This window comes from Streptopelia decaocto, assembly GCF_964273445.1.
Source record: "Streptopelia decaocto genome assembly, chromosome: 9".
Lineage (NCBI taxonomy): Eukaryota > Metazoa > Chordata > Aves > Columbiformes > Columbidae > Streptopelia > Streptopelia decaocto.
In genome coordinates, this window is record NC_138664.1 from 21179727 (window position 1) to 21203383 (window position 23657).

Genomic DNA, 23657 nt, shown 5'->3' on the forward strand with positions numbered 1-23657 from the left:
CGCTTCCGCCCGCACCCCCGCGAGGGCGGCGGCCATGGCGGCCCGAGGGAAGAACGAGGCCCAGGCCGGCACCTTGGATGCGTTTATTGGCGATACTTCGAAGTAAACATCAGAGCAAAGGCACAGACGCCGCTGCGGGGTAAATAGAGACGTGACGGCTCGGGAGCGGCCCCTGCGGCCCGCCCTGCGCGCTCGGGCGGGCCTGGGCCGCCCACAGGTATCAAAAGTACAAAGAGTCCAAAGTGTTCGTATCAAAACACGTCGAGGAGGTGAGCGGGCCGAATGCGACAAGATAAATAGTTCTTAAATTAGTTAAACATCGTCATAGTAAACAATAACGAGCAGGGTTCTGGCTCAACGTAATAAAAATAATGGCGGAGGAGATAATTATATTACACGAAGCGGGTGTGAGACGGGGGAGCGAGTGAGGAAAGAGTCAATATGACCACACGGAAAGAAACGGCTCCCAGGGCAGGAGTCACGCTGAGCCGCGCAGGAGGAGAACTGATGGAACCAACGCCAGAGCGTGCGATGGACACCAGAGCGTGTGATGGACACCAGAGCGTGCGATGGACACCAGAGCTTGTGATGGACACCAGAGCGTGCGATGGACACCAGAGCGTGCGATGGACACCAGAGCTTGTGATGGACACCAGAACGTGTGATGGACATGAGCTCCGGAGACACCAGAGCTTGTCATGGACACCAGAGCTTGTGATGGACATGAGCTCTGGAGACACCAGAGCTTGTCATGGACACCAGAGCTTGTGATGGACATGAGCTCCGGAGACACCAGAGCTTGTCATGGACACCAGAGCTCCTGAGACACCAGAGCTTGTGATGGACATGAGCTCCTGAGACACTAGAGCGTGTGATGGACACCAGAGCTTGTGATGGACATAAGCTCCTGAGACACCAGAGCTTGTGATGGACACCAGAGCTTGTGATGGACACCAGAGCTCCTGACCAAATGCCCTTGTGATGGACACCAGAGCTCCCGACAGACACCGGAGCTCCCAACGGAACAAACAGCCTCGTGATGGACACCAGAGCTGGCGATGGACACCAGAGCTCCTGAGAGACCAGAGCTCCCGATGGACACCAGAGCTTGTGATGGACATGAGCTCCTGAGAGACCAGAGCTCCCAAGAGACCAGAGTTCCTGACCAAATGCCGTCATGATGGGCACCAGAGCTCCTGAGAGATCAGGGCTCCCAACTAAACACCCTCGCGATCAACACCAGAGCTTGCAATGGACACCAAGGCTCCTGACCAAACACCCTTGTGATGGACACCAGAGCTCCTGACAGATAGTGGAGCTCCTGATGGAACAAATGCTCTTGTGATGGACACCAGAGCTCCTGAGAGACACCAGAGGTCCCAACCAAATGCCCTTGTGATGGACACCGGAGCTCTCGACGGAACAAATGCCAGAGCTCCCACCAGACGCCAGCCGTGGTGATGGAACTCCAGCCCTCATGGTGCTGCAGGATGGCAGCTCCCCCCATCCTCTCGGCGGCTGCGCTCCCCTCCTCACCACAGCAGCTCAATACCCGCCCGCTGGTGAGCTCTGACACCGGCTGACACGGTCAGGGATGGTTTGGCTCCAGCCAGCACCACGGATGGGATGGGAGATGTTTTCCCCTTCCAGGGATGGTGCCCACCCCGGGACAGCGTCCAGCAGCACAACCCCACTGACACGCGACACGTGGCTTTGAGCTCTGCTCACCCGAGAGGACGGGGGCTACAAAATTCTCTCTCAGGATGATTCAGGTCCAGGATATTTCATTAAATTGCCTTTTGGAATACAGGGTGGTTATTTGGGCAATTAAACAAAAATGAGCACAGCTCACAGCTCGAACCCATCCCGTGTCACGCAGGAGCCCCCGGATGGGCCAGCACGGTCCCGACAAGCGAGTTTTGCTGAGACGGTGTCACAAGTGAAAATGAATAAAACAAAGACAGGATGGGAAGAGAGGAAAGCCATAAATAGGAGAAAGAAAGCGAGACGGGGAAGGCGAGGCCGGGCCCCGGGCAGGGCTGAGGCGGCGCGCGGAGGAACAGAGCTCGTCTGAAGGGACCGGCAGCTGCAGAAAGTGCTCCTCGATCCTCAGGAGCTGCACGAGCTCCAGCGAGGATTCTCGCCCTGCTTTCCCTTTTCACCTCTCTGGGCTGGCAGAGAGTTAGCGCTTAGGATGCAATGGCAGGGTTTGCTTGGTTTTGTTTTGTTTTTTCCTTTTTTAAATTTCCCTTACAAATAGAAGTTAACGGAAAGCTGTGTCCACCCCAAGAAATCAACAGAATATTTCAAAGATTCACCCCATCCCCACCCCGTCTTTTGAGTAAAAACCCCCCAACAAAACCCCCCCGACCAACCAAAAGGGGTTCTTTTTTGTTTTTAAGTCTTAAGAGACTTCGAATGATTGTTCTGCGAGGTGCTGTTGGGCCCCTCCACGCCGCACGTCTGACTGTGCTCACAAAGAGCTGAGTCACTTTTGCACTCTTTGCATTTCGGGTTTTCTTCTTCCGCCGTAGTGTTCGTCTCGCCATTGTACCCCTTGTGTCCGTTCTCACCCCTCTCCCTTTGTAACTTCTGCCTTTCGTCTTCCTCCTCCTCTTCATCCTCCTCCTCCTCCTCCTCCTCATCTTTTACTTTATGGACGATGAAGAGGTGTCTGTTGAGGGAGATGTGTGAGGTGTAGCACAAGCCGCAGAACAAGCACTGGTAGGTGGAGCTGTCTGTCTTGTGCCGCGGGATGTGTTCCTGAAACTCGGCGCTTACGTCGGTGGCAAAGCCGCATTTCGCGCATTTCCAGTGCGCTTTCAGTTTTTTGGCCGGCGGCGCGTCCGAACCCGCAACAGTCTGTGCCTGACCCAGCTCGTCCGCTGCCGTCTTCTTTGGAGATTTTGCCTTAAAAAAAACAAGATTCAAAAGTTACTTTATCATTTGAGCCCGTGGAAGAATGAGTGCTAAATTCCACACCCTAAGGGTGAATACACGTTGGTTTGTTGACACAAACTACACAAAGAGACTCCAGGTTCCCTTACGGCATAAACGGGGGAGTCAGTCTGGGCTGCGATCCCTCAGCGCCAGGGTACAGCTGAATGATAAACTGTGGTGATAACAAAACCTCACATCTATTTTTTAAGTAAATGGAGCGATGAAGCGCAATCAGCCAACCTTCCAAACCAACTCAAAAGCAGCCGAACAGTTATGTTTGCTGAAAAATGTGCTACTTAGGAGGAATGTGGTTCTTGTATGTAATGGGTCTAATAAGTATTTTAAAACAGAAATCTTTGGTAACTAGCAGAAAAAAACACGGGAGAAACAGGAAAACTGTACCAGGCTCATGAACTGAGTGGCAGCAAAACAAGGGTAAAACCAAACCTACGTTAGACCTGGTTACTAAGCAGACTGAGAAAAGGCCGGTAAAATACGGGGCTACACGTTCAAGAATGTCTTGAAAAATGCAAAAGACGTTGCCCTGGTGCTGCTGCAGCTTCAGCTGCACTTTTGGTTCTGGCCCTAACGCTGCCAGAGAGAAGCAACGTGGATGGAGCTGAGAGGAGGGGAAGGATCTGCCAGGGCTCGACGTGACACCCCCAGGGAACAGCTACTTGCCAGGTACGGTTATTTTGCAATGAAAATATATCAGTTACTTCTGCTGTGTCTCTCTCTGGAACTTTTGCTTTGGCCATCTGGGATAAGTCTGGGTTTTTGATGCCGTGCATGAGGCTGATGTGATTCTCCAGCATGAACGGCTGAGGAAACGTCTGATGTTCATCTGTGCAGTACCTGGGAAATACAAAAAGGAAAAGGAATTGTTAAAGCCCAGCTGTTCATTTCCATCCAAACAACAATTTGTTACGTGCCAAACCAACGGGTGTCACTGGGGACAGACGCTGGTGAGTGATGTACTGTTAGATGACCAAAATATGCAGCAAATCATCATTTTAATAGTAAAATATTACCCCTGAGAGAAATCTAGAACCGTTCAGAGATTATGGATGAATAAGAATGAAAGCAAGGCATGTCTTATTGTAGTACAGCGCTCAGTTTTAATAAATACAGGGCCTAGAGGAGATCAGGCCTGCTGTAACACATGCTACGCAAGCACAAGATAAATAATCACGATGGGAAAAGCACGGGGGGAAAATGACTCTTGGATGAGAGACCTACACGGAGATGGGCCCCATGGCTCATCCAACACCGAGGAGCCTGCAGCATGAGGCCACGTGTATCATAACAGACTCAAAATCCTTACTAAACTGCTGACCTTCCAACTTTAATAACAATAATCTATGCAGAGGCCCTCACAAACGTATCATTTATATGTAATTATTCACGGTCAAACTAGGTAGGACTCAAGAATTGCCAGAGAGCACGGTCCATGTCTCAAAAGACAAGAAGGGGACGTGCCAGCTGTCAACCTTCTCTCCCGATGACCGACGTCTACTGGAAATAAATGCCAGGTCTTGCGGAGCCGTAACCCCCCGCGTGCGGCACGGTGAGGTACACAGAGGTCTCTGTGAGCAACGTGGAAACCCAAAATTGCCTTTGGGTGACATGGGACGGTCCAGCAGCTCCGTGTCGACCCCAGCGATGAGGCTTCTCTGAGACACACAAATGGCAGCTGAAATGTGGGATGAAAAGCATCCGAGAGGAGTCAAAGCGTCTCTGGGCAACAAAGACTCGGTTTGAAAGGAGGGAAGAAGATTCCTATTGATCTTCCAGTAACGAGATGGAAATTAAGCAACAGTCGGTAATGATGTAAAAATGTAGATGTGCTCATTGAATACTTCTGGTTTTGAACAGGAACCTCTTAGATGATGCATCAATATTTAATCGTGATGGAATTTTTCTTCCTTGTGGAGGAAAGATGAGAGGTTATTAAGTGGTATTTATCAAAAATAAACATGTTGAAAATCAGGCGTGCCAGGCAGTTTGTACTTAAGGCTTGGGAAATAAAAGCGAGTCCTCATCACAATGAATTATGAAAGAAAACACACAAAACATGAGACTATTTTGCAATTTGTCCTAATTTAGAATTCTTTTCATGTGAGCAGGCGAAGACGCTTTCCTAACCTGAATTTCTTCAGTGAGAAGCTTGGCAGGGGGTGTTCAAGCAAGTCCATCATCCTGCTCTCTCCCTACACATTTAGCAGAAGGCAGAGAAGGGGCAATCACAGCTTGAAATGGTAGAAGCCAGAGGGAGGTCACCTACAAGACAGTGTCCTGGAGTCACAAAAATACTCAGTTGTCAGAAAAATGGCAGATTTTCCTCCTGCCTCACTTGGAAATCCAGGAGAAGAGGGTGAGACAGAGTTAAAGCGTCAAAACCTCTGAAAGAAATAACAGGTGAGACTGATACAAACTGCCTGGTGGGATGAAAAAAAGAGACCAGCAACTGAGGTAAAAGAAAAGGAGCAGCGGAGATGTGACGAGCGCAGAAAGGAGCTGAGATGTTCAGAGGGATGGGAGGAGAAGAAGGGCTTAGAGCTGAGCTCATCACTCTCTAGAACTACCTGAAGGGCAGTTCTAGCCAGGTGGGGATTGGGCTCTTCTCCCAGGCATCAGCAATAGGACAAGGGGCCATGGGCTTCAACTCTGCCAGGGGAAATTGAGGCTGGAGGTTAGAAAGCAATTCTGTGCAGAGAGAGTGGTCAGGATTGGAATGGCTGCCCAGGGAGGTGCTGGACTCACCGGCCCTGGAGGGTTTTAAACTGAGATTGGACACGGCACTTAGTGCCATGATCTGGTCAATGGACTGGAGTTGGACCAAGGGTTGGACTGGATGATCTCTGAGGGCTTTTCCAACCCAGTCCATTCTGTGATTCTGTGATTTGCGAGCAACAGTCATGGAGATTTTTTAAATGTCTGGACAAACAGAGATCAGAGAGAAGACCTTGGATCCAAAGCAGCTGTTGGAGACGCTGGGACAAGTATTTCAAGGAAGAAGAGCCCTGTGATTTCAGGAGTGATTAAAGAGGGCGTAACTGCTGCCCAATTAAGACTTCATCAACAGATTTCGAGAAGGAGCAACTGCAAGCTTGAGAACTGAACACAACCCTAATTCACCTGAATTTCTAGCAGGGTCTTCTCTGCTGTAACCATCAACCATAGACCTCTGGGTGAAGCTGCGGATCCACAACTGTGTGTTCTAAAAAATCATAGATAAACTGGACCCTGGGGCCTGCACAAGCTGGTGAGTCCTTGGGTATTTCTATAGAAATCGCTCTTCCCAGCGAGGCCTTGTGTTCATTTTGATTCTGATACGCTCCACTTTGAAAACAACTGGTTCAGAGAGAATAGATTTATACAAATCACCTGCATGTAACTCCAAAGACCAACACCCACCAACTTAAAACAGAATGAAGCATCCTGGGAGTCAACATTTCATCCTCTCTAGAGGTTCCACAGCAGAGCTCGGATACAAGAAATTGAAAGTTTAGACACCCTGGCCAAAAAATGCGTCAGGAATGCATTCCTGTCATGCCCCAGTGGTGATGCCAATACTTTATCCATTTACTAAAAGCTATTGTGGCTCATATGGCAGTGCAAAGAAGTAAAGTACACGAGGGTTGCACTCTTCAGGACAGGCTTTTAGTAACTTAAGTGCAGTGAAGTGAGAGCATACTCCTCAGAAACACTTGCATTAAACCAAAATTTGAGTTAAGCGAAAAGATATCCCCCAACATACAGCCCTACAAACTTCCAACACAAATGTGCTGTAATTCTGTCTCAGAATGAGGTGGGAAACAAGTCTGCACGGTCACCTTTTGTACCATCTTTTCATGGGGAAGCTACAAGAGTGATGCATCACTACACCAACCACAAAGCAGCAAAGATTGGCCCAATATTCTACTGGCTGTTCCACAAGGGTGCGTGATCTAAATCTCATTTGCACCTGTGGATCTCAAATCAAACCTTCCCCTAAGCTTCCAAAGTCAAAAGCAAGGACTTATTGTAGCCACCAGGTCTCTCATGTTTAACATCTCATTCTCCCTCAGTAACTTACAGCCTGGAGTGGACAGGAGCAGACAGGATCTATTACAAAGCACTTCCAAAATTGAAGGATTAGCCTGTCCTTGAAAACAAAGTGGTGTTTGGTACGTACCAGCAAGTATAAACTTTCTTTGCTGTGTCGTGATTATTGCGGATGTGTCTGCGCAGGCTGTTGGAGGCGTTAAACGAGCGTTCGCACTGTCGACAGGGATATCTCTTCATAGACTGGCAGGAGAACACAAAGATCCTTTAATAACAGGGAGATGGATTCTAACGTTCCCATGCTCTTCATCTCAACCTCACCTCTCAGGTGCAGAAAAACCCACTGAGAATTTTGAGGTCCCACTTAGACTCAACCCAACATTTGGCTAATATCAGCACTGGTCTTACAAAAACCAGGACTAGTTAAAGTATATGATTTTTTTTGGTTTGTTTTTAATAGGAATTGCATTAGCTGCTTGACCTGTGGGTTCATTTCCCCACAGGCCCCTCTGCAGAATTAATTCACCCCGGTGTGAAGTACAAGCCAAACTACTTGTTTCTCTCCTCATAATTCAGCACAATAAAAGGGTGAGATGTTAAAAAGCATCACACAGTCCCACTTGTCATCCACGTCCGACATCCACGTCCCCCTACGCAGCTCTGCCCCATAACCAGCCTCCTCCTTTTCCTGCCGCCCTTCGTATAACCTCTATGCATTCCATTTAAAATCCTCTGGGATTTGTTTAATGAATACATATATGTACTGAACTTACTTATTTGGCACATTTCCTGCTTCTATAGAACTCGAATGGGAAAATCCAGCATTCCCCTATCCCTGCCCCCATCTTCTCTCGATACTTAGCGAGTGGGACAATCCAGCACTGCCCAATCAAGCTGGAAGGAATCAAAGACCACGATCCAGATTTCCACAGCCTCTGCCCATGGGACTCGAGAAGGGCGACTCAGTGTATCAAACAAGAAGTCCTGATGCCAAAGGACTAAGAAATCTGGCTGCGCGCATCACCTTGGCCTATGTTCTGCCAGCGAGCAAGGATTCGCTTGACAGAAGTAGGTCAACGCAATGCAAAGCAACAGAATTGAGATGTACAGTTCTTAGATCGGTCGCTCTGTGCACCGCATGAGTCTTTCACTCTTCCCTAGTTAGATGCAGTGGTATCTACCAAACAATAAAACATCAGTCAAGGAACCGTATGTCCTTCTGTAACTTTGAGTGCAGGTAGTTGAGATCAGACTGTTGAACTGGCAACTGGAAAGACATGACTTTCCATCCACTTACCCGATGAGCCGAAGAGGAAGCCCGAGATGAGACGCAGTGCAAGAAGGAACAGCAAAGAGGATGAGGTGCACAGGTTTAGAGCATACGAGCAAGGATAGAACATGTGCTTATAACAGGCTACATCATTTTGGTTTTGTTCAGGCCCTGAGCTCACTCCTCAGTGAGCTGGTGATCAGATTCTCATCTTCTTTTTGCCCCAAATATTAATGATTATCCGACTCTTTCGCTAAAACTAACTTGTTACCCAGTCAAAGAGTTTCACCCGAGACCTTACCCTTCCGTGGTTTCTCTTCATGTGGGACACGTAGGTTTCCCGATCGGGGATCCACTGGGAACATTCCTTGCAAATCCAACCAGTTCTTCTCAATCTGGACTTGGATTCGGGGTTGTGTCCTTCCACCCTCATGTCCTTCCTCGGCACAGGGGGGTGGGAAGTCCCGTTGGCAACCGACAGCTCCTTTGGTGGGGTATGAACCTGGTTCCTTGACGCCTTCTCAGATTTCTGGCGGAAATTGGAGAGCTCCTCAGGATTTTGGGGGACTCCGTGAACACCCTGGATAACAATAATAATAGAATCACACATAATATTTACATGTAATTCATATGATACAGCTTTATTTATCAATTACTAACATCTATTATTTAAATACATACTTCAAGCCCCCCACCCCTCAAAACAATGAGCTGATGTCTTGCCCCCGCAGGTTTTCCCATTTCCCCTTGATGCGCTTTCCCCAAGAAACATGAAGCTTCTATTTATGTTTCCTGCACGACAATAGCAGCTCCTTGGTGCTGCCTGTTTAACATTTTGGAGGAGCTCTGAGAGCTCTGGTTCAACGGGGAAGATGTCATGGGAGAGAAATGTTAATTGTCATGATTTCAAGAGCCCAAGCTCTAAAAACACAGAGTTTGGTGAGCTCTGAATGAAATGATCGCTGTTATCTCAGGGGCTCCAAAGCTACTTCACCTTTGCTCAAGGGACGGCAAGAGACAACCTCTTGGCTTCTCCAACTCTACGTTCTTCAATTCCACACCGTCTATTGCTATTTACATTTTCTGAGTTCAAAACTTGGCTCCTGACAAATACCAGTGAGCATAAAGCCAGAAACCAGCCTTATAAGGAATATGTCTCCAGGCTCTTTGGTTGTTCAACAGGCTAAAATCCAAAGTCTCCCCCAAAAAGTTATTTTAACAAAGAAAATTGAACATAAGGAAAATAATCCATAAACTAAGAGCTGTGGGAAAGCAAAAGCAAGCAAAACAGCAACATACCAAAGAAACCTCAAGAAACTCCCCTAGGGACACCACCAGTGCATGCACACAAAAGGATAATTTAGAGGTTTAATTGTGCGCAATAATTAATAACGGGTAAAGTCTCAACACACGAAGGCCCCGGGCCTTGGGAAGCCTTTCTGTGGGTTACACACCAACCAAGCTCGAAAACACGAGGTCCCATCTGAGCGGCCCGTGCGCTCTGCACCTGATGGGCCGGTGTCCGCGGCTCCGTCGCAGCATCACTGGCTGCCAGGGCGACACAAACGCCGTGTTTTCTGTGCGCTGCCCACGTCAGAACGCGTTACTGCAGCTCTCCCCTGCTTACACCGCGTCAGAACGCGTTACTGCAGCTCTCCCCTGCTTACACCGCGTCAGAACGCGTTACTCCAGCTCTCCCCTGCTTACACCGCGTCAGAACGCGTTACTGCAGCTCTCCCCTGCTTACACCGCGTCAGAATGCGTTACTCCAGCTCTCCCCTGCTTACACCGCGTCAGAACGCGTTACTCCAGCTCTCCCCTGCTTACACCGCGTCAGAACGCGTTACTCCAGCTCTCCCCTGCTTACACCGCGTCAGAACGCGTTACTGCAGCTCTCCCCTGCTTACACCGCGTCAGAACGCGTTACTGCAGCTCTCCCCTGCTTACACCGCGTCAGAACGCGTTACTCCAGCTCTCCCCTGCTTACACCGCGTCAGAACGCGTTACTCCAGCTCTCCACTGCTTACACCGTGGGGAGCTGGGGAAAAAAGGAGCGGAGAAAAATGAACCGACTTCTCCGCAGAATCAATAACAGGAACCAGACCTTCCAACTCCTACTCTTACGCTTTAACAATGGGAAGATGAGAAGGCATGTGGTTTCTTTATTTTGCACATCAGACAGCACCTCCTATAAACTCTATATTGCAGAAAGGAGCAGGATCTGATAAGAGATGAGAGAGGTGCAATTATTAGTGCAAAAATTAGTGCAGTTCCTACCCTGGCACATCTGCTTCAATTACCATCTCAAAGACCCGTTGATAGCCCAATACAGCCAAAATACACAAAATCCAGAAGTTTTGTAGTGGAGATGCCAGGGCGCTGGGGCACAAACTGCTCCCTGGGAGCTGGAAATGAGCTGCAGCCAGTTGTGTATCTCAACTCAAGCCTTGTCTTTGAGCATGGGGGTTGAATTCCGATTTGAGGGTCCCAGCCTTAATCTCAGCTCGATTTTCCAAGCTATAATACAGCAAGATGAGCGATCATCAACTTCACAGGAGCGCTTCGCATTTTCATGCATTACCACACCACAGCATTTCCAGATTTGCAAGCTAAAGGGCAGTAAGACTTTGCAAGCTCTTGCTTTAGAACACCACCAAGAACCGTTCCGAGAGGATTTCCACGGTAGAGTTGTTAGATGTTGTACATAGAACATACTGACTGAGAGGAAAGTGCGGCGCTCGCACATTGATGGGATAATCAGACCTGCAAGTCCTCACACGCATCCAGCTATAAACCACTACCAAATGGACAATAACCGGCTTTTCATGTGTCTAAAAGAGCGATTTTTGCAGTGCTGATTGCAATATGAGCTGTTGCTGAGGGCTGAGAATACTTCTTCATGTTTCCCAGTCAAAGATCAATCTCCCGCCCTGGTTTAATCAGACCCTTGGGTTTAATATAGAACAGCTGAAAATCAAAAAGATTTACTCCTTGTCGTAATGTAAAATTACATATAGATGAGCGTAACCACCTGCATTACTACCAACTAATACAAAACACTCTATTGATGTTTCCAGATAATACTGCAAACCACTGTAATCCATTTTTCTACTAACGTGTTGCTCAAGAACCTTCCACTTCTTCAACCCATTTCCTCACGCAGCTGATGCAAACTGTGAGCTCCAAAAAGAGGAGCTCGTACCAACAAGCGGCGGGAGTTACGTACCTTAACGTGCTGCATTAGCTGCTGTTTCTGCATATAGACCAGCTGACACTGCGGGCACTTAAACACCCCTACTAACAACTTGCTGGTGTTCTGCTCGAAGTGCTCTTGGAGCAGCTTCTTCTTGTTAAAGACCGTCTCGCAAGAGCATTTGTAGATCACCCTGGAATGATTCAAAACAAGGGAAACTCAGTCTCTCTGGGTTACCTCAAGAAGACAGCAGAAAAAGTTACCTCGGGAATTTCGGGAGGGCTGCGCTCTCCGTGTGTTGTCAACACGCACCCAAGGACAGCTGAACCACCGGCGCAACCGGGAAGAACAACAAAACGCCTCAGGGACATACCACAGCTTTCTAAAAATAAGTTTACTTCTATGCATACGCTTAACTACCTACGTGTGCGTGTCGCTAAGCGCGGACAGATGGGAGCAAACTCAAAGTATCTTTAGTTTCCATCCCACCTTTCCCCCATTCCTCCCTTAACACACATATTTTCAGCACTAGATCAAACCTTGGAGGGGAAAGCGAAGGGTGGAAAAAACAAGAGGTTCCTCTCTAGTGATTTTTGGGAGTAACGCTCTGCAAGTGCCAGAGGCTGCGGTTGCCCTGGAACCATCTGCCAAGAGGTGCCAGGGTGGGCACTGCTGGACAAAGAGGCGACTATTAAGAACCTTTTAGGGATCTGCTTTTTAGCGCTCTGCTCTGGTGACCCTGCTTTAGCAGGTGGGTTGGACTGGATGATCTCCAGAGCTCTCCCCTGCCCAAACTCTTCTCCTCCTACCCAGGAAACCACGTTCGTAGCAAGCAGAGCACGCTGTGGCTCGGAATGGACCCCCAGCAGACAGATCTTCTCATAGGAGGAAAGAAACCAAAACCAGAAAAAAATATATACTCAATATATTCATCAATGATTTGGGCAAGGGAATAGAGTGACTGTCAGCAAGTTTGCTGATGACACCAAGCTGGGAGGAGTGGCTGACACTGGAAGCTGTGCTGTCATCAGAGACCTGGACAGGCTGGAGAGCTGGGCGGGGAGAAATTTAAGGGCAAGTGTAGAGTCTTGAATCTGGGCAGGAACAACCCCAGGTTCCAGTATGAGTTGGGGAATGACCTATTAGAGAGCAGCGTAGGGGAAAGGGACCTGGGGGTCCTGGGGACAGCAGGGTGACCATGAGCCAGCACTGGGCCCTTGTGGCCAGGAAGCCAATGGGACCTGGGGTGGGTTAGAAGGGGGTGGTCAGTAGGTCAGAGAGGTTCTCCTGCCCCTCTGCTCTGCCCTGGGGAGACCACACCTGGAATCTTGTGTCCAGTTGTGGCCCCTCAGTTCCAGCAGGACAGGGAACTGCTGGAGAGAGTCCAGCGCAGCCACCAAGATGCTGGAGGGAGTGGAGCATCTCCCGTGTGAGGAAAGGCTGAGGGAGCTGGGGCTCTGGAGCTGGACAAGAGGACACTGAGGGGGGACTCATTCCTGGGGATCAAGATGGAAAGGGGGAGTGTCAGGAGGATGGAGCCAGGCTCTTCTGGTGACAACCAGGGACAGGACAAGGGGCAATGGGTGCAAAGTGGAACACAGGAGGTTCCACTGAAATCTGAGAAGAAACTTGTTGGGGGTGAGGGTGTCAGAGCCTGGCCCAGGCTGCCCAGGGGGGTTGTGGAGTCTCCTTCTGTGCAGACATTGCAACCCGCCTGGACACCTTCCTGTGTAACCTCATCTGGGTGTTCCTGCTCCATGGGGGGATTGCACTGCATGAGCTTTCCAGGGCCCTTCCAACCCCTGACGTTCTGTGGTTCTGTGAAAATCGTGAGGGAAAGGGGGAATCCTGCAGCTACCCAGCAAATGAGAAGAAAAGTAAAAGCCACAGTACTTACTGAGTAGTCTTGTGAGGCTCTGCCGGGTGCTGGCTGCTCATGTGGGCCGTGGTGCTGTCGGCCGACTTGAAGGCCATGGGGCAGAAGGAACACTTGTGGAAGACTTCGCAGTGCTTCTCGTGGATGTGGACTTTGAGCAGGGCGAGGGTCATGAAGACGACTCCACAATGGATGCACCTGGGGACGCAGCAAGAAAGAGGCCGAGGTACAGAGGTGAGCACCAGGTGGGAACTCTTTAGTCTCTTCAGTAGCAATGTGGAAGAGTGAAGGGGGGACACAATACAGGAATTCACAAACTGGGCAGATCCCAGAACTAGATGGCAGCGCCGAGCAAACAAGATCTACAAAAGAAGCCTTCCAAGATTAAAACAACCCAGAAAGAAGAAAGGAAGAGGCGGTTCAGCAAAATGCCATCTGTGAAAGCCAATTCCACCACAGGTACAAGTGAAGAACTAAAGTAGAAGTTTTTGTTGAGATCTCTGCGTAGCAATAAGGAGCAGAAATGCCAGTTGGTCCCCAGTACAAAACAAACAGGAAATCTTCAGTTACCCTCTACTATTGCTTCTCATACTCCACTAAGCCCTAGAAAATAACAACAGTGACAGCAAAGATACTCAAAACAGCAACAGAATCACCCAAGGAACTGATTAAGCTCATTAAAGTCATTAAGACACAGGTGTTGCCTGGAAAGCGCTTGTCTGGGATCTGGGGGGATGCTCTGGGAGGAGAAAGAAAAAGCAGCAGAAGTTGCATGTGGAGCCAGGAGGATGCGAGATGCTCGAGGGATCTCCCCCTCCAGTGAGCCCGCAGCTAAGCCGCCCTGGAAACACCGTTTTCCTTCTTGCTGAGGTTTGCCCTTTGCCTGCGGCGCTCATTAGGGTTTGTGCCGCGGCACGGACGCTGCCGTGGCAGATGGAGCGCAGCTATGGAGCTGCTGGAAGAGCTCCAAGCCTGTATCAAAACCAAAGAAGCCGTCGGATGATCCTTCCCTCCGACCCGGCCTCCCGACGGCGCTGAGGAAACGAGCCCGCGCTTTGAAGTTACACTTCAAAAGATGGCTCGGCAGAAGCCAACCCCGAGGAGCCAAACCCCCAAAATATACACAGAAATGCTGTTTTCTGCAAGGGAGAGAGGGAAGTGCTGGTGACAGCTGGTGTTGTCTTTGGGGAAGAAAGAAAATATTCTGTTCGGGCGGCTCTGCCTTCGAGCCTCGTTCACGTGAGACGGGGAGAGATTTTCTGTTATAGTAACACCGGGAACAGTGTTATTATGGAGGAATAAATTCCCAGGTAAAGATGGAAGAACAAATGCTAATCCCGACAGTAAAACCTGGCTGGTATATCCAGGAATATCCAACAGGCTCCTTCCAGAAACACCCCCCAAACTGCATAGAGATGGTTCTGTGTTACGTTCAGTGAGTATTTTTTACAATTAGGGATGAAATAAGTAGTAATTCAGGGTCAAATGATCACGAGTTAATTTGATTTACAGTAAACGGAAGTTTAAACAGCCACTTTTAATGAAGAATCCCAGTGCCAGGAGGATGACTTTTGATAAAGTAAACTAATTAGCAGAACAAAGTGGATGGAGGATGTCAGAAGCTTGTCCTCTCTACTCCTGCAAATTTCGAATTCCGCTATGGTCTCCCTGGCACCGCGGAATCATTTGCTGGAGCAGCCTCTCGGCAGCCCCAGGGCAAGGAGGAGCAGCATCACAGTCCTGGAAAGCTCTTGTGAGAGAAGATAAAGCTACAAGATGTTGACATAACCCTCGGAATGTTTCCTTTGCCGTCACCTTCCAGCCCCTCAGCTCTCCAGAGCAGGAAAACGGGAAAACAGCAGCGGGACAGCCGGAACGTGCTCGGTTACACTTGGGAAGAAGCGTTTACAACATGCTTGTTGATTTTAATTTTTACCCGCAGAACACCTTTCTCATTTTCAGCGGAAAATGGTGACAACCAGGGACAGGACAAGGGGCAGTGGGTGCAAACTGGAACACAGGAGGTTCCACTGAAATCTGAGAAGAAACTTGTTTGGGGTGAGGGTGTCAGAGCCTGGCCCAGGCTGCCCAGGGGGGTTGTGGAGTCTCCTTCTGTGCAGACATTCCAACCCGCCTGGACACCTTCCTGTGTAACCTCATCTGGGTGTTCCTGCTCCATGGGGGGATTGCACTGGATGAGCTTTCCAGGGCCCTTCAACCCCTGACATCCTGCGATTCTGTGATTCCATGAAACTCAAATAAAACAACCTTACTCCAAACGTCATTGAATGCATTGGGGTATTAGCAGAAAAGGACACAGAATAAGGACTGCTCACAAAACCAAACCCAAAGTTACGCATCAGAAATTCAAGGAAAACAGGGATATAGTGAGAAGCGGCAAAAGTCGAGCTGATCCTGGGAAGGATTTAAAAGAACTCCTCGGCTTCTCAGCTCTGCAAGTAACAAAAGGGAAAGAAAAGAAGCCTCTCTGTGGCCGCAGGGCAGATGCCACGGATTATCTAGATATGGTTCTGCAGCTCGGATTTATTTCTTTGGTTTTCGGCGATGCCGATGACATCGGCAGGACAAGGACGGCACAGCCAGACGTTCACCCGTCTGCTGGACTCGCTTTTCGCAGATGAGCCGGAGCAGATGCCAATTAGAAGAGTAGTTAAAGAAATTCAGCTTCTAGAGAAGCCTCAAAGATCCGTAAGTATCATTCTTGAGCTCTTGGTTTGGATCTTATTAATGTCTCTGGCACAGAAAGCAGATATTTGCTAATGACACCGGTAGATGGATGGAAGCTCCTGTTGCTGACAAGGATTAAGGCATCATGAAGATATTCCTGTCATACCTCTCCAATGAATAATGTGTTTAAAAATACCAGTTAAGAGTCAGGACCAAACTCTCGGTGAAGTCCAAAGAACTGCACTAAACCCGTGGTTAGTTTTTGACATCTACTCCATTCCCATTTTTCCATCTCAGGGAAAACATGTTTGTTTTATTTTTCCAGCTTTCCCCCTTCTCTCATTTTCAAACAGCCTGAGTATCGCAGCCACTTCATTTGCAATGGAATTAATTCTTTGTTGTGGGCTGTGCCCCTCAAATCACATCCCACATCAAAAAAACCCAATCTTATCTGTATATAATTAAATTCAGAATCAGTTTGTTATGCGTCTCTTGTCTTCAGGGCTGAAAGAAAAAGCCCTTGAAAACCTAAGTGGGATTTCAGACCAAACCGCACAGCGGAGCTTCCTGAAATTGCAGACATCTCAACAGAACAGCTTCAAGAGCAGAAATTGCCCTGTTAATTTGAAATTTCAAAGTATCTAATGGCAATCGAACTAAAAACAAAACTTTAAGGCATCTTAAAGGGCCACCCTGTCTGTCATTCATCTCCCGAGCAAACCATCTTAAGAGCTGTACTGGGGCTAAGGTGACCTTGACACACCAATGAGGAAAGGTTTGCAGGGAAAAGTGACGTCCTTGATTAAAGCAATCAATTTGGCTGGAAAAAAGATGACGAACATACATCCATCCAACCTTCGGAGCCTTCCTCGGTCTGTCTCATCTAACGAGAACTGTTTGGAGACTTGTAGGGGCACAAGAGAAAATAATGTATGGCCTTGTGAATGCACACATCCCTCAGTCCGTTAGAACTGACGCAGACCTTACAGAGATGAGAGGATTAAGATCTGCAATCTGTTTGCTGACAATAAAAGCAGTGTAGGGGAAAGGGACATGCAGGGGACAGCAGGGTGACCATGAGCCAGCACTGGGCCCTTGTGGCCAGGAAGCCAATGGGACCTGGGGTGGGTTAGAAGGGGGTGGTCAGTAGGTCAGAGAGGTTCTCCTGCCCCTCTGCTCTGCCCTGGGGAGACCACACCTGGAATCTTGTGTCCAGCTGTGGCCCCTCAGTTCCAGCAGGACAGGGAACTGCTGGAGAGAGTCCAGCGCAGCCACCAAGATGCTGCAGGGAGTGGAGCATCTCCCGTGTGAGGAAAGGCTGAGGGAGCTGGGGCTCTGGAGCTGGACAAGAGGACACTGAGGGGGGACTCATTCCTGGGGATCAAGATGGAAAGGGGGAGTGTCAGGAGGATGGAGCCAGGCTCTTCTGGTGACAACCAGTGACAGGACAAGGGGCAATGGGTGCAAACTGGAACACAGGAGGTTCCACTGAAATCTGAGAAGCAACTTGTTGGGGGTGAGGGTGGCAGAGCCTGGCCCAGGCTGCCCAGGGGGGTTGTGGAGTCTCCTGTGCAGACATTCCAACCCGCCTGGACACCTTCCTGTGTAACCTCATCTGGGTGTTCCTGCTCCATGGGGGGATTGCACTGGATGAGCTTTCCCGGTCCCCTCCAACCCCTCACATTCTGTGAAAATATCAAGACCAAGATGCCCATCTGCAACCTGAAGTCAACACGAGCACCTTCCAGCTGAAACCTGCCCCGAAATAATTTCCACTCTCAGAAACCTCTGAAATCCACTTAGCCGTTCCTCTTTGGTTTCTCCGGAGCCGCACGAACCTGAATCCGACCTTGCGTGAGTAGTGCAGGCAGTTCTCCCTGACGTGCGTCTGGAAGTACGCGGAGCGGCAGACGGCGCCACACTCGGGGCAGCAGTACGGGGACTTGTGCGCGTGGATCCGCTGGTGAGCGCAGAAACTGCACTGGTTGGGCAGCATCATCAGGCACACCTGGCACGTCTGATGGAAAAAAGGGTTTATTCGTTATTTATGCTTTTTTTGCCTTTTCCCCACCCCTCAACCCCCAGTTCAGCCCAGAAAACTTGCAGGTTTTAGGAAGACTCCTGCACGTTCATAGAATAGAATCACATTGCAGTGAAGAGACCCTCAGGATTGTCGAGTCCAATCATAACCCAACTCAAGCACTAACCCATGTCCCTAAGAACCTCATCTAAACGCCTTTTCAACCCCTCCAGGGATGGTGACTCCAGCACTGCCCTGGGCAGCCTGTTCCAATGCCCCACAGCCCTTTGGGGAAGAAATTGTTCCTAATATCTAATCTGAACCTCCTGTGGCGCAACCAGAGGCCATTTCCATTCCTCTAGGATTAGTGTTAACTCTACAAAGCACCTCAGCTTGTCTCCTTTCCACCTTTTCCCCCAAAACCCCCAACAACTTCCACAATTAGCCATTCCCAACGCCAGCAGCCATTCCTAAACCTCTGTGGTTTATTTCCCCTAAGAAAGGAAAACAAAATCTTTCACCTCTTATCTCTGAAGGTTTTTTGCTTGGTCTCTGCTTTCACTTCAGCATTAGGGCACTTCAGGAGGAAAGCACTTTGCTCAACAAGCCCCCACCCCGCACCAAAATCGCCCCCCGAAAAAGCAGAAAGAACTCCATTTTACCGCGTTCCCGCCGCAGGCAGCGCAGCCCCAACGTGCAGCAGCGACCCCCAAAACCAGCTGTGGCTCCTGCGAAACCTCCTTGGACCAGATGAAATCTGAACTTTCAAAGGCCGCAAAGCATGTGTAGGAGCTTCCCGATGACTACAAGTGACGCAAACACTTTTCTCTCCCTGTTTCCGCAACCTTTATAAAATACGTTGTTCTACCCCACTCTTAGAAGGGCCACACTTACTATCAATACAGCTTTGCACAAGAAGCACCATTGATTTGGCGTGTAAGCAAATCCAACCACTTCATTCTATAAATGCGACAGCCTGGATGAGCCACTTTGAGCTCTCCCCACTAAATACACGAGCTGTGTGGCGATGGTTTCACTGCTCACAGGTCAGTGGATGAGCCCAATTCAAGTTCAATATTAATCATTTAGCTTAAGCAGATGCACACTGAATGTAATGGATTATTTAGAGATAGAAGGTTGGATGATTTTTAATATACTCTTTGATTCATGTTACTTGGTAAGCTGGATTTGCTAAAATCTTAAGCTATAAAGTCCTGCTTGTATTTACCAAAAGCAACTACAAACTACACTGAACACATATAAGATAAGGCCTATTTTGTGCTGACTGGGAAAACAACGACCCAAGGCTAATGCAGAGACATCACAGACCTCTGCAAAACGGGGCCTGTTTCGCACTTCACTGAGGAGAAAGGATTTATTTAGATCAAACAGCACCTGCAAGGCCGTGGACCAGAAACAACTGCAGCCGAACAAAACAAAGGCCCGTGTGGAGTCAGAGACAAAAGGCCCAAGGGGAGCAGAAGGATCTAGTGGTGAAATGTTGCTATTGGGCTGGATGGTGCGCGAATGGCCTCTAGAGATCTAAAGGTCCGTGGTTTCCTGCGCTCGGGCTGGGCCTCTGCGCGGGTACCAGCTCCAGCCGCCCTCCCGCTGCTCTGCTCCCTCCAGTTCTCGTCCTGAGATTTGTTTCCAGAAACACGGAAAAGCCTGAAAGTCTGCTCTGCATACGGGTCCCAGGCCCTGGAGCTCTGAGCACAGACCCCGGAGCGCACGTTTCTCAGGAGGGAAGCCGGACGGCTGCTGCGTGAGCGGGCACAGGCCTCACGGCCGCTGCCCCCGGAGCTCCAGGCGCAGGCTCCGCGCTGAGCGGCTGTCGGGGGAGACGCTCAAAGTTGCTCCATGACGGTCCAGGCTCCTGGAGGGACGGTCACAGCACTCGGCTTGGCACGTTTGGGTGTGGGGGGGAATAGAAGTTGGGCTTTTGAAGGAGGAAACAGCAGAAAGTGCCAAACGCATCAAAAGCCTCGGACAAGTCATTTGAGACGTGTTGCAACTTAAGTTCAGGGAAAAGGTTTCCCTGGGAAAGAGGTGGAAGAAACTGATTGTAGGACCCATGAATGCACCCAAATGCAATTCAGATAAACGGGGATGGGAAAGTGGGGAACAGAAATGCGAGAAGCCAAGCGGGGCCTTAAATCCTCCAGAGCTCTCCCAAACCTCCAAATAAGAGCTACAAGAACAAATTAAGGTTCAGGGCAGTTTACTGTGATTTATGGTATTTTTTTTCTAACCGGGTTTCAATTTGCAATGGGAAATTTAACTTCTTGGGGCTGTTAACACAGGACTCCTCTCACTTTGATGCCGCCCTAGGATTTAAGGCGGACTCAGCAAAACCACAAGTTTAAAGCACCTTTTCCCTTTTAGCTCGGCGAGAAACATTTTCCCTCCAGATCCTGCCTTGTCAAAGCCAATTTAGTCTGGATTTTAAGTCTGCAAAGAGGTGGTTTGGGGCTGAGCATCCTCCCCAGCACGTGGTACCCAAAGGCAACCGGCACGTGCTAAAAGCTTGAATTTTCACTGCCGCGTAGGCACAAACCGTCCGATATTTAATGGGCTCCACAGCTGAGGAGCAGCGACTCCCGTCACTACGTGAAAGGCTCAGCACGGACCAAAAATGAGCTGAAATACAGCAAAAACGTTTAGGGGGGTGAAATCTAGTGGTTATCTTCTTCAGGCGTAGCAAGATGAGGGTGCCGGCCAGAAATTGTGCGCGCACGATAATAAAAATAAATAAAAATAAAAGCAAGACTGAGCGAGGAGAAGGCGAAATGAATTTATTGCGGGTGGAGGAGCTGGAAGGTTCTGCAGGGGGGGCACAAAACACCAGCCCAAGGCTCCGAGTTCAGGTTGTCTTGTGGAAGAGACAAGGAGTGAGGGAGCAAAGGGTAACAAGGAGTGATGAGCCACAGGGATAAATCAGGAAGGATAAGGAAAAGTGGCGTCTTTAAGCAGCGTTACCGCTGTACTTGGGAAAAGCCAACGCGGCTTCGCTCTTCTTGGCTCACAAACCCGTCCGAGCGCTTCAGAGGATCAAAACCGTGGGGGTAACGAAGAGCTGAAACAGTTTTGTGACACCCTTTGCTAAAGGATTTGAAGGCGCCGTGGTTGAAGAGAGGAAGGTTAAGTAAGTAGAAGGATGGAAAAAGCGGTTGGTGTTTGATGGTTGAAGGTCCCCGGGATGTTCTGCTGGGGTTTGGGCGCTTCAAAATAGCCTCAAAATATCTGGGAAAGGGAAACGAGCAGCGAAACGGCAAAGATCGGTGATGATAACCCGGTAATTCAGTGTTACGGACAAGGGCTGACCGCAAAGAACCAAAGGGGTGACAACACAACGGGCTGTATCGCTCCATCAAATCGACCACAGAACACAGCAGAGCTGGAAAAGGTTCAGCGGATGGAAAAAATTATAACCAGTGTTTTTATGCTCATCCTTTTTTTAGGAGGCCAGAAAATCCTGCCCAGGGGGGTGAGGAGTGTCCGCTTGTCTGTTTTAGGGCAGAAACTGCTGCGTTTATCAGGAAAAAGGGCTCCCCATGGACAGCTTCGTCTTGGATTTTCTTTTTGCAACTCTTGTGCTTTGCAGGGGAAATTGTAACTTGGTTCCAGATGTCACATTTTTATCTCTCTCCCAGTTTTCCGTGACTTTTCAAAGGAGTCTGGCAGCAATTTCAGACATTCATTAGTCAGTTATTTCTCAAGCGTGTTACCAGGATATGATTTTGAGTTGTGTAATGTCTGTGTTTTTCATATACTCCCATAACCTACACTTTAATCAAGAGTTATTTATTACAAGTTTTCTTTCATTCCGGGTTGCCTGCCACATTTCATTGGGGCTTTTCTTCCAGAAGTCACATTCGCACACACAAAATTGCTCAGAAGCTCAGCCGCTTCAGAACGCTTGATTTTCCTCCCATTTTTACTCATTAGCTTCTTCAGAAAAGGAAAAAGAAATTAAAATACTCACCAAGGGAGAGTGAAGGCTAAAAAACCATAAAAGTTCATCTATTAAACCCAACTCTGTAGCCACAGAGGTGTTTGCAAATGAGGGAGTTTATTATTAACACAGTTTTGCTCTGGGAGGAACCTGCAGATCACGGAATCACAGAATGGACTGGGTTGGAAAAGCCCTCAGAGATCATCCAGTCCAACCCTTGGTCCAACTCCAGTCCATTCACTAGATCATGGCACTAAGTGCCGTGTCCAATCTCAGTTTCAAACCCTCCAGGGCCGGTGAGTCCAGCACCTCCCTGGGCAGCCATTCCAATCCTGACCACTCTCTCTGCACAGAATTGCTTTCTCATCTCCAGCCTCAATTTCCCCTGGCAGAGTTGAAGCCCATGGCCCCTTGTCCTATTGCTGATGCCTGGGAGAAGAGACCAATCCCCACCTGGCTAGAACTGCCCTTCAGGTAGTTCTAGAGAGTGCTGAGCTCACCTCTGAGCCTCCTCTTCTCCAGACTAAACAAGCTGTTGAGGAGGTGTGGTCTAGACAATAGAGTAGTGAGGTGGGTTGCAAACTGGCTTAAGGAGAGAAGCCAGAGAGTGGTGGTCAATGGTGCGGAGTCTAGTTGGAGGCCAGTATCTAGTGCAGTGCCTCAGGGGTCAGTACTGGAGCCAGTATTATTCAATATATTCATTAACGATTTGGACGAGGGAATAGAGTGACTATCAGCAAGTTTGCTGATGACACCAAGCTGGGAGGAGTGGCTGACACTGGAAGCTGTGCTGCCATCAGAGACCTGGACAGGCTGGAGAGCTGGGCGGGGAATAACCTGATGAAATTTAACAAGGGAAAGTGTAGAGTCCTGCATGTGGGCAGGAACAACCCCAGGTTCCAGTATAGGTTGGGAAATTACATATTAGAGAGCAGTGTAGGGGAAAGGGACCTGGGGGTCCTGGGGACAGCAGGATGACCATGAGCCAGCACTGGGCCCTTGTGGCCAGTGCGCCAATGGTACCTGGGGTGTATTAGAAGGGGGGTGGTTAGTAGATCGAGAGAGGTCCTCCTTCCCCTCTACTCCACCCTGGTGAGACCCCATCTGGAATATTGTGTCCAGTTCTGGGCCCCTCAGTTCCAGAAGGACAGGGAACTGCTGGAGAGGGTCCAGCGTAGGGCAACGAAGATGATTAAGGGAGTGGAGCATCTCCCTTATGAAGAAAGGCTGAGGGAGCTGGGGCTCTTTAGTTTGGAGGAGACTGAGGGGTGACCTTATTAATATTTATAAATATATAAAGGGTGAGTGCCACGAGGATGGAGCCAGGCTCTTCTCGGTGGCAAACAGTGATAGGACAAGGGGTAATGGGATCAAGCTGAAACACAAAAGGTTCCACTTAAATTTGAGAAAAAACTTCTTCTCAGCGAGGGTGACAGACACTGGAACAGGCTGCCCAGGGAGGTTGTGGAGTCTCCTTCTCTGCAGACATTCCAACCCGCCTGGACACGTTCCTGTGCGACCTCACCTGGGCGTTCCTGCTCCAGCAGGGGGATTGGACTGGATGATCTTTTGAGGTCCCTTCCAATCCCAAACATGCTGTGATACTGTGATCGTGATAACTAAACTACGCTCCTCTAATGAACTGGCGTCATCGCTTTAGCTTGTTTG

At 49.2% G+C, this 23657-nt stretch overlaps 2 protein-coding genes across 4 annotated transcripts in view; both read right to left on the minus strand.

Moving 5' to 3' along the window:
• NMB (neuromedin B) overlaps nt 1-23657 on the minus strand; it is a 64399-nt gene that overhangs the window by 23878 nt on the left and 16864 nt on the right. The window lies entirely within an intron of this gene.
• ZNF592 (zinc finger protein 592) overlaps nt 68-23657 on the minus strand; it is a 39504-nt gene continuing 15914 nt past the window's right edge. The window contains exons 4-10 of one of the 3 annotated variants that reach the window (XM_082061295.1): nt 17853-18031; nt 13348-13524; nt 11484-11643; nt 8559-8837; nt 7118-7230; nt 3660-3795; nt 68-2910 (exon numbers count right to left, since the gene is read on the minus strand). In XM_082061295.1, coding sequence (XP_081917421.1) covers nt 2398-2910; nt 3660-3795; nt 7118-7230; nt 8559-8837; nt 11484-11643; nt 13348-13524; nt 17853-18031 — 1557 coding nt within the window. In that variant the 3' untranslated portion in view covers nt 68-2397. Of the gene's footprint in view, nt 2911-3621; nt 4866-7117; nt 7231-8558; nt 8838-11483; nt 11644-13347; nt 13525-17852; nt 18032-23657 lie in introns of those variants that run through there. The other 2 variants (XM_082061296.1, XM_082061297.1) reach the window with 2 other exon arrangements.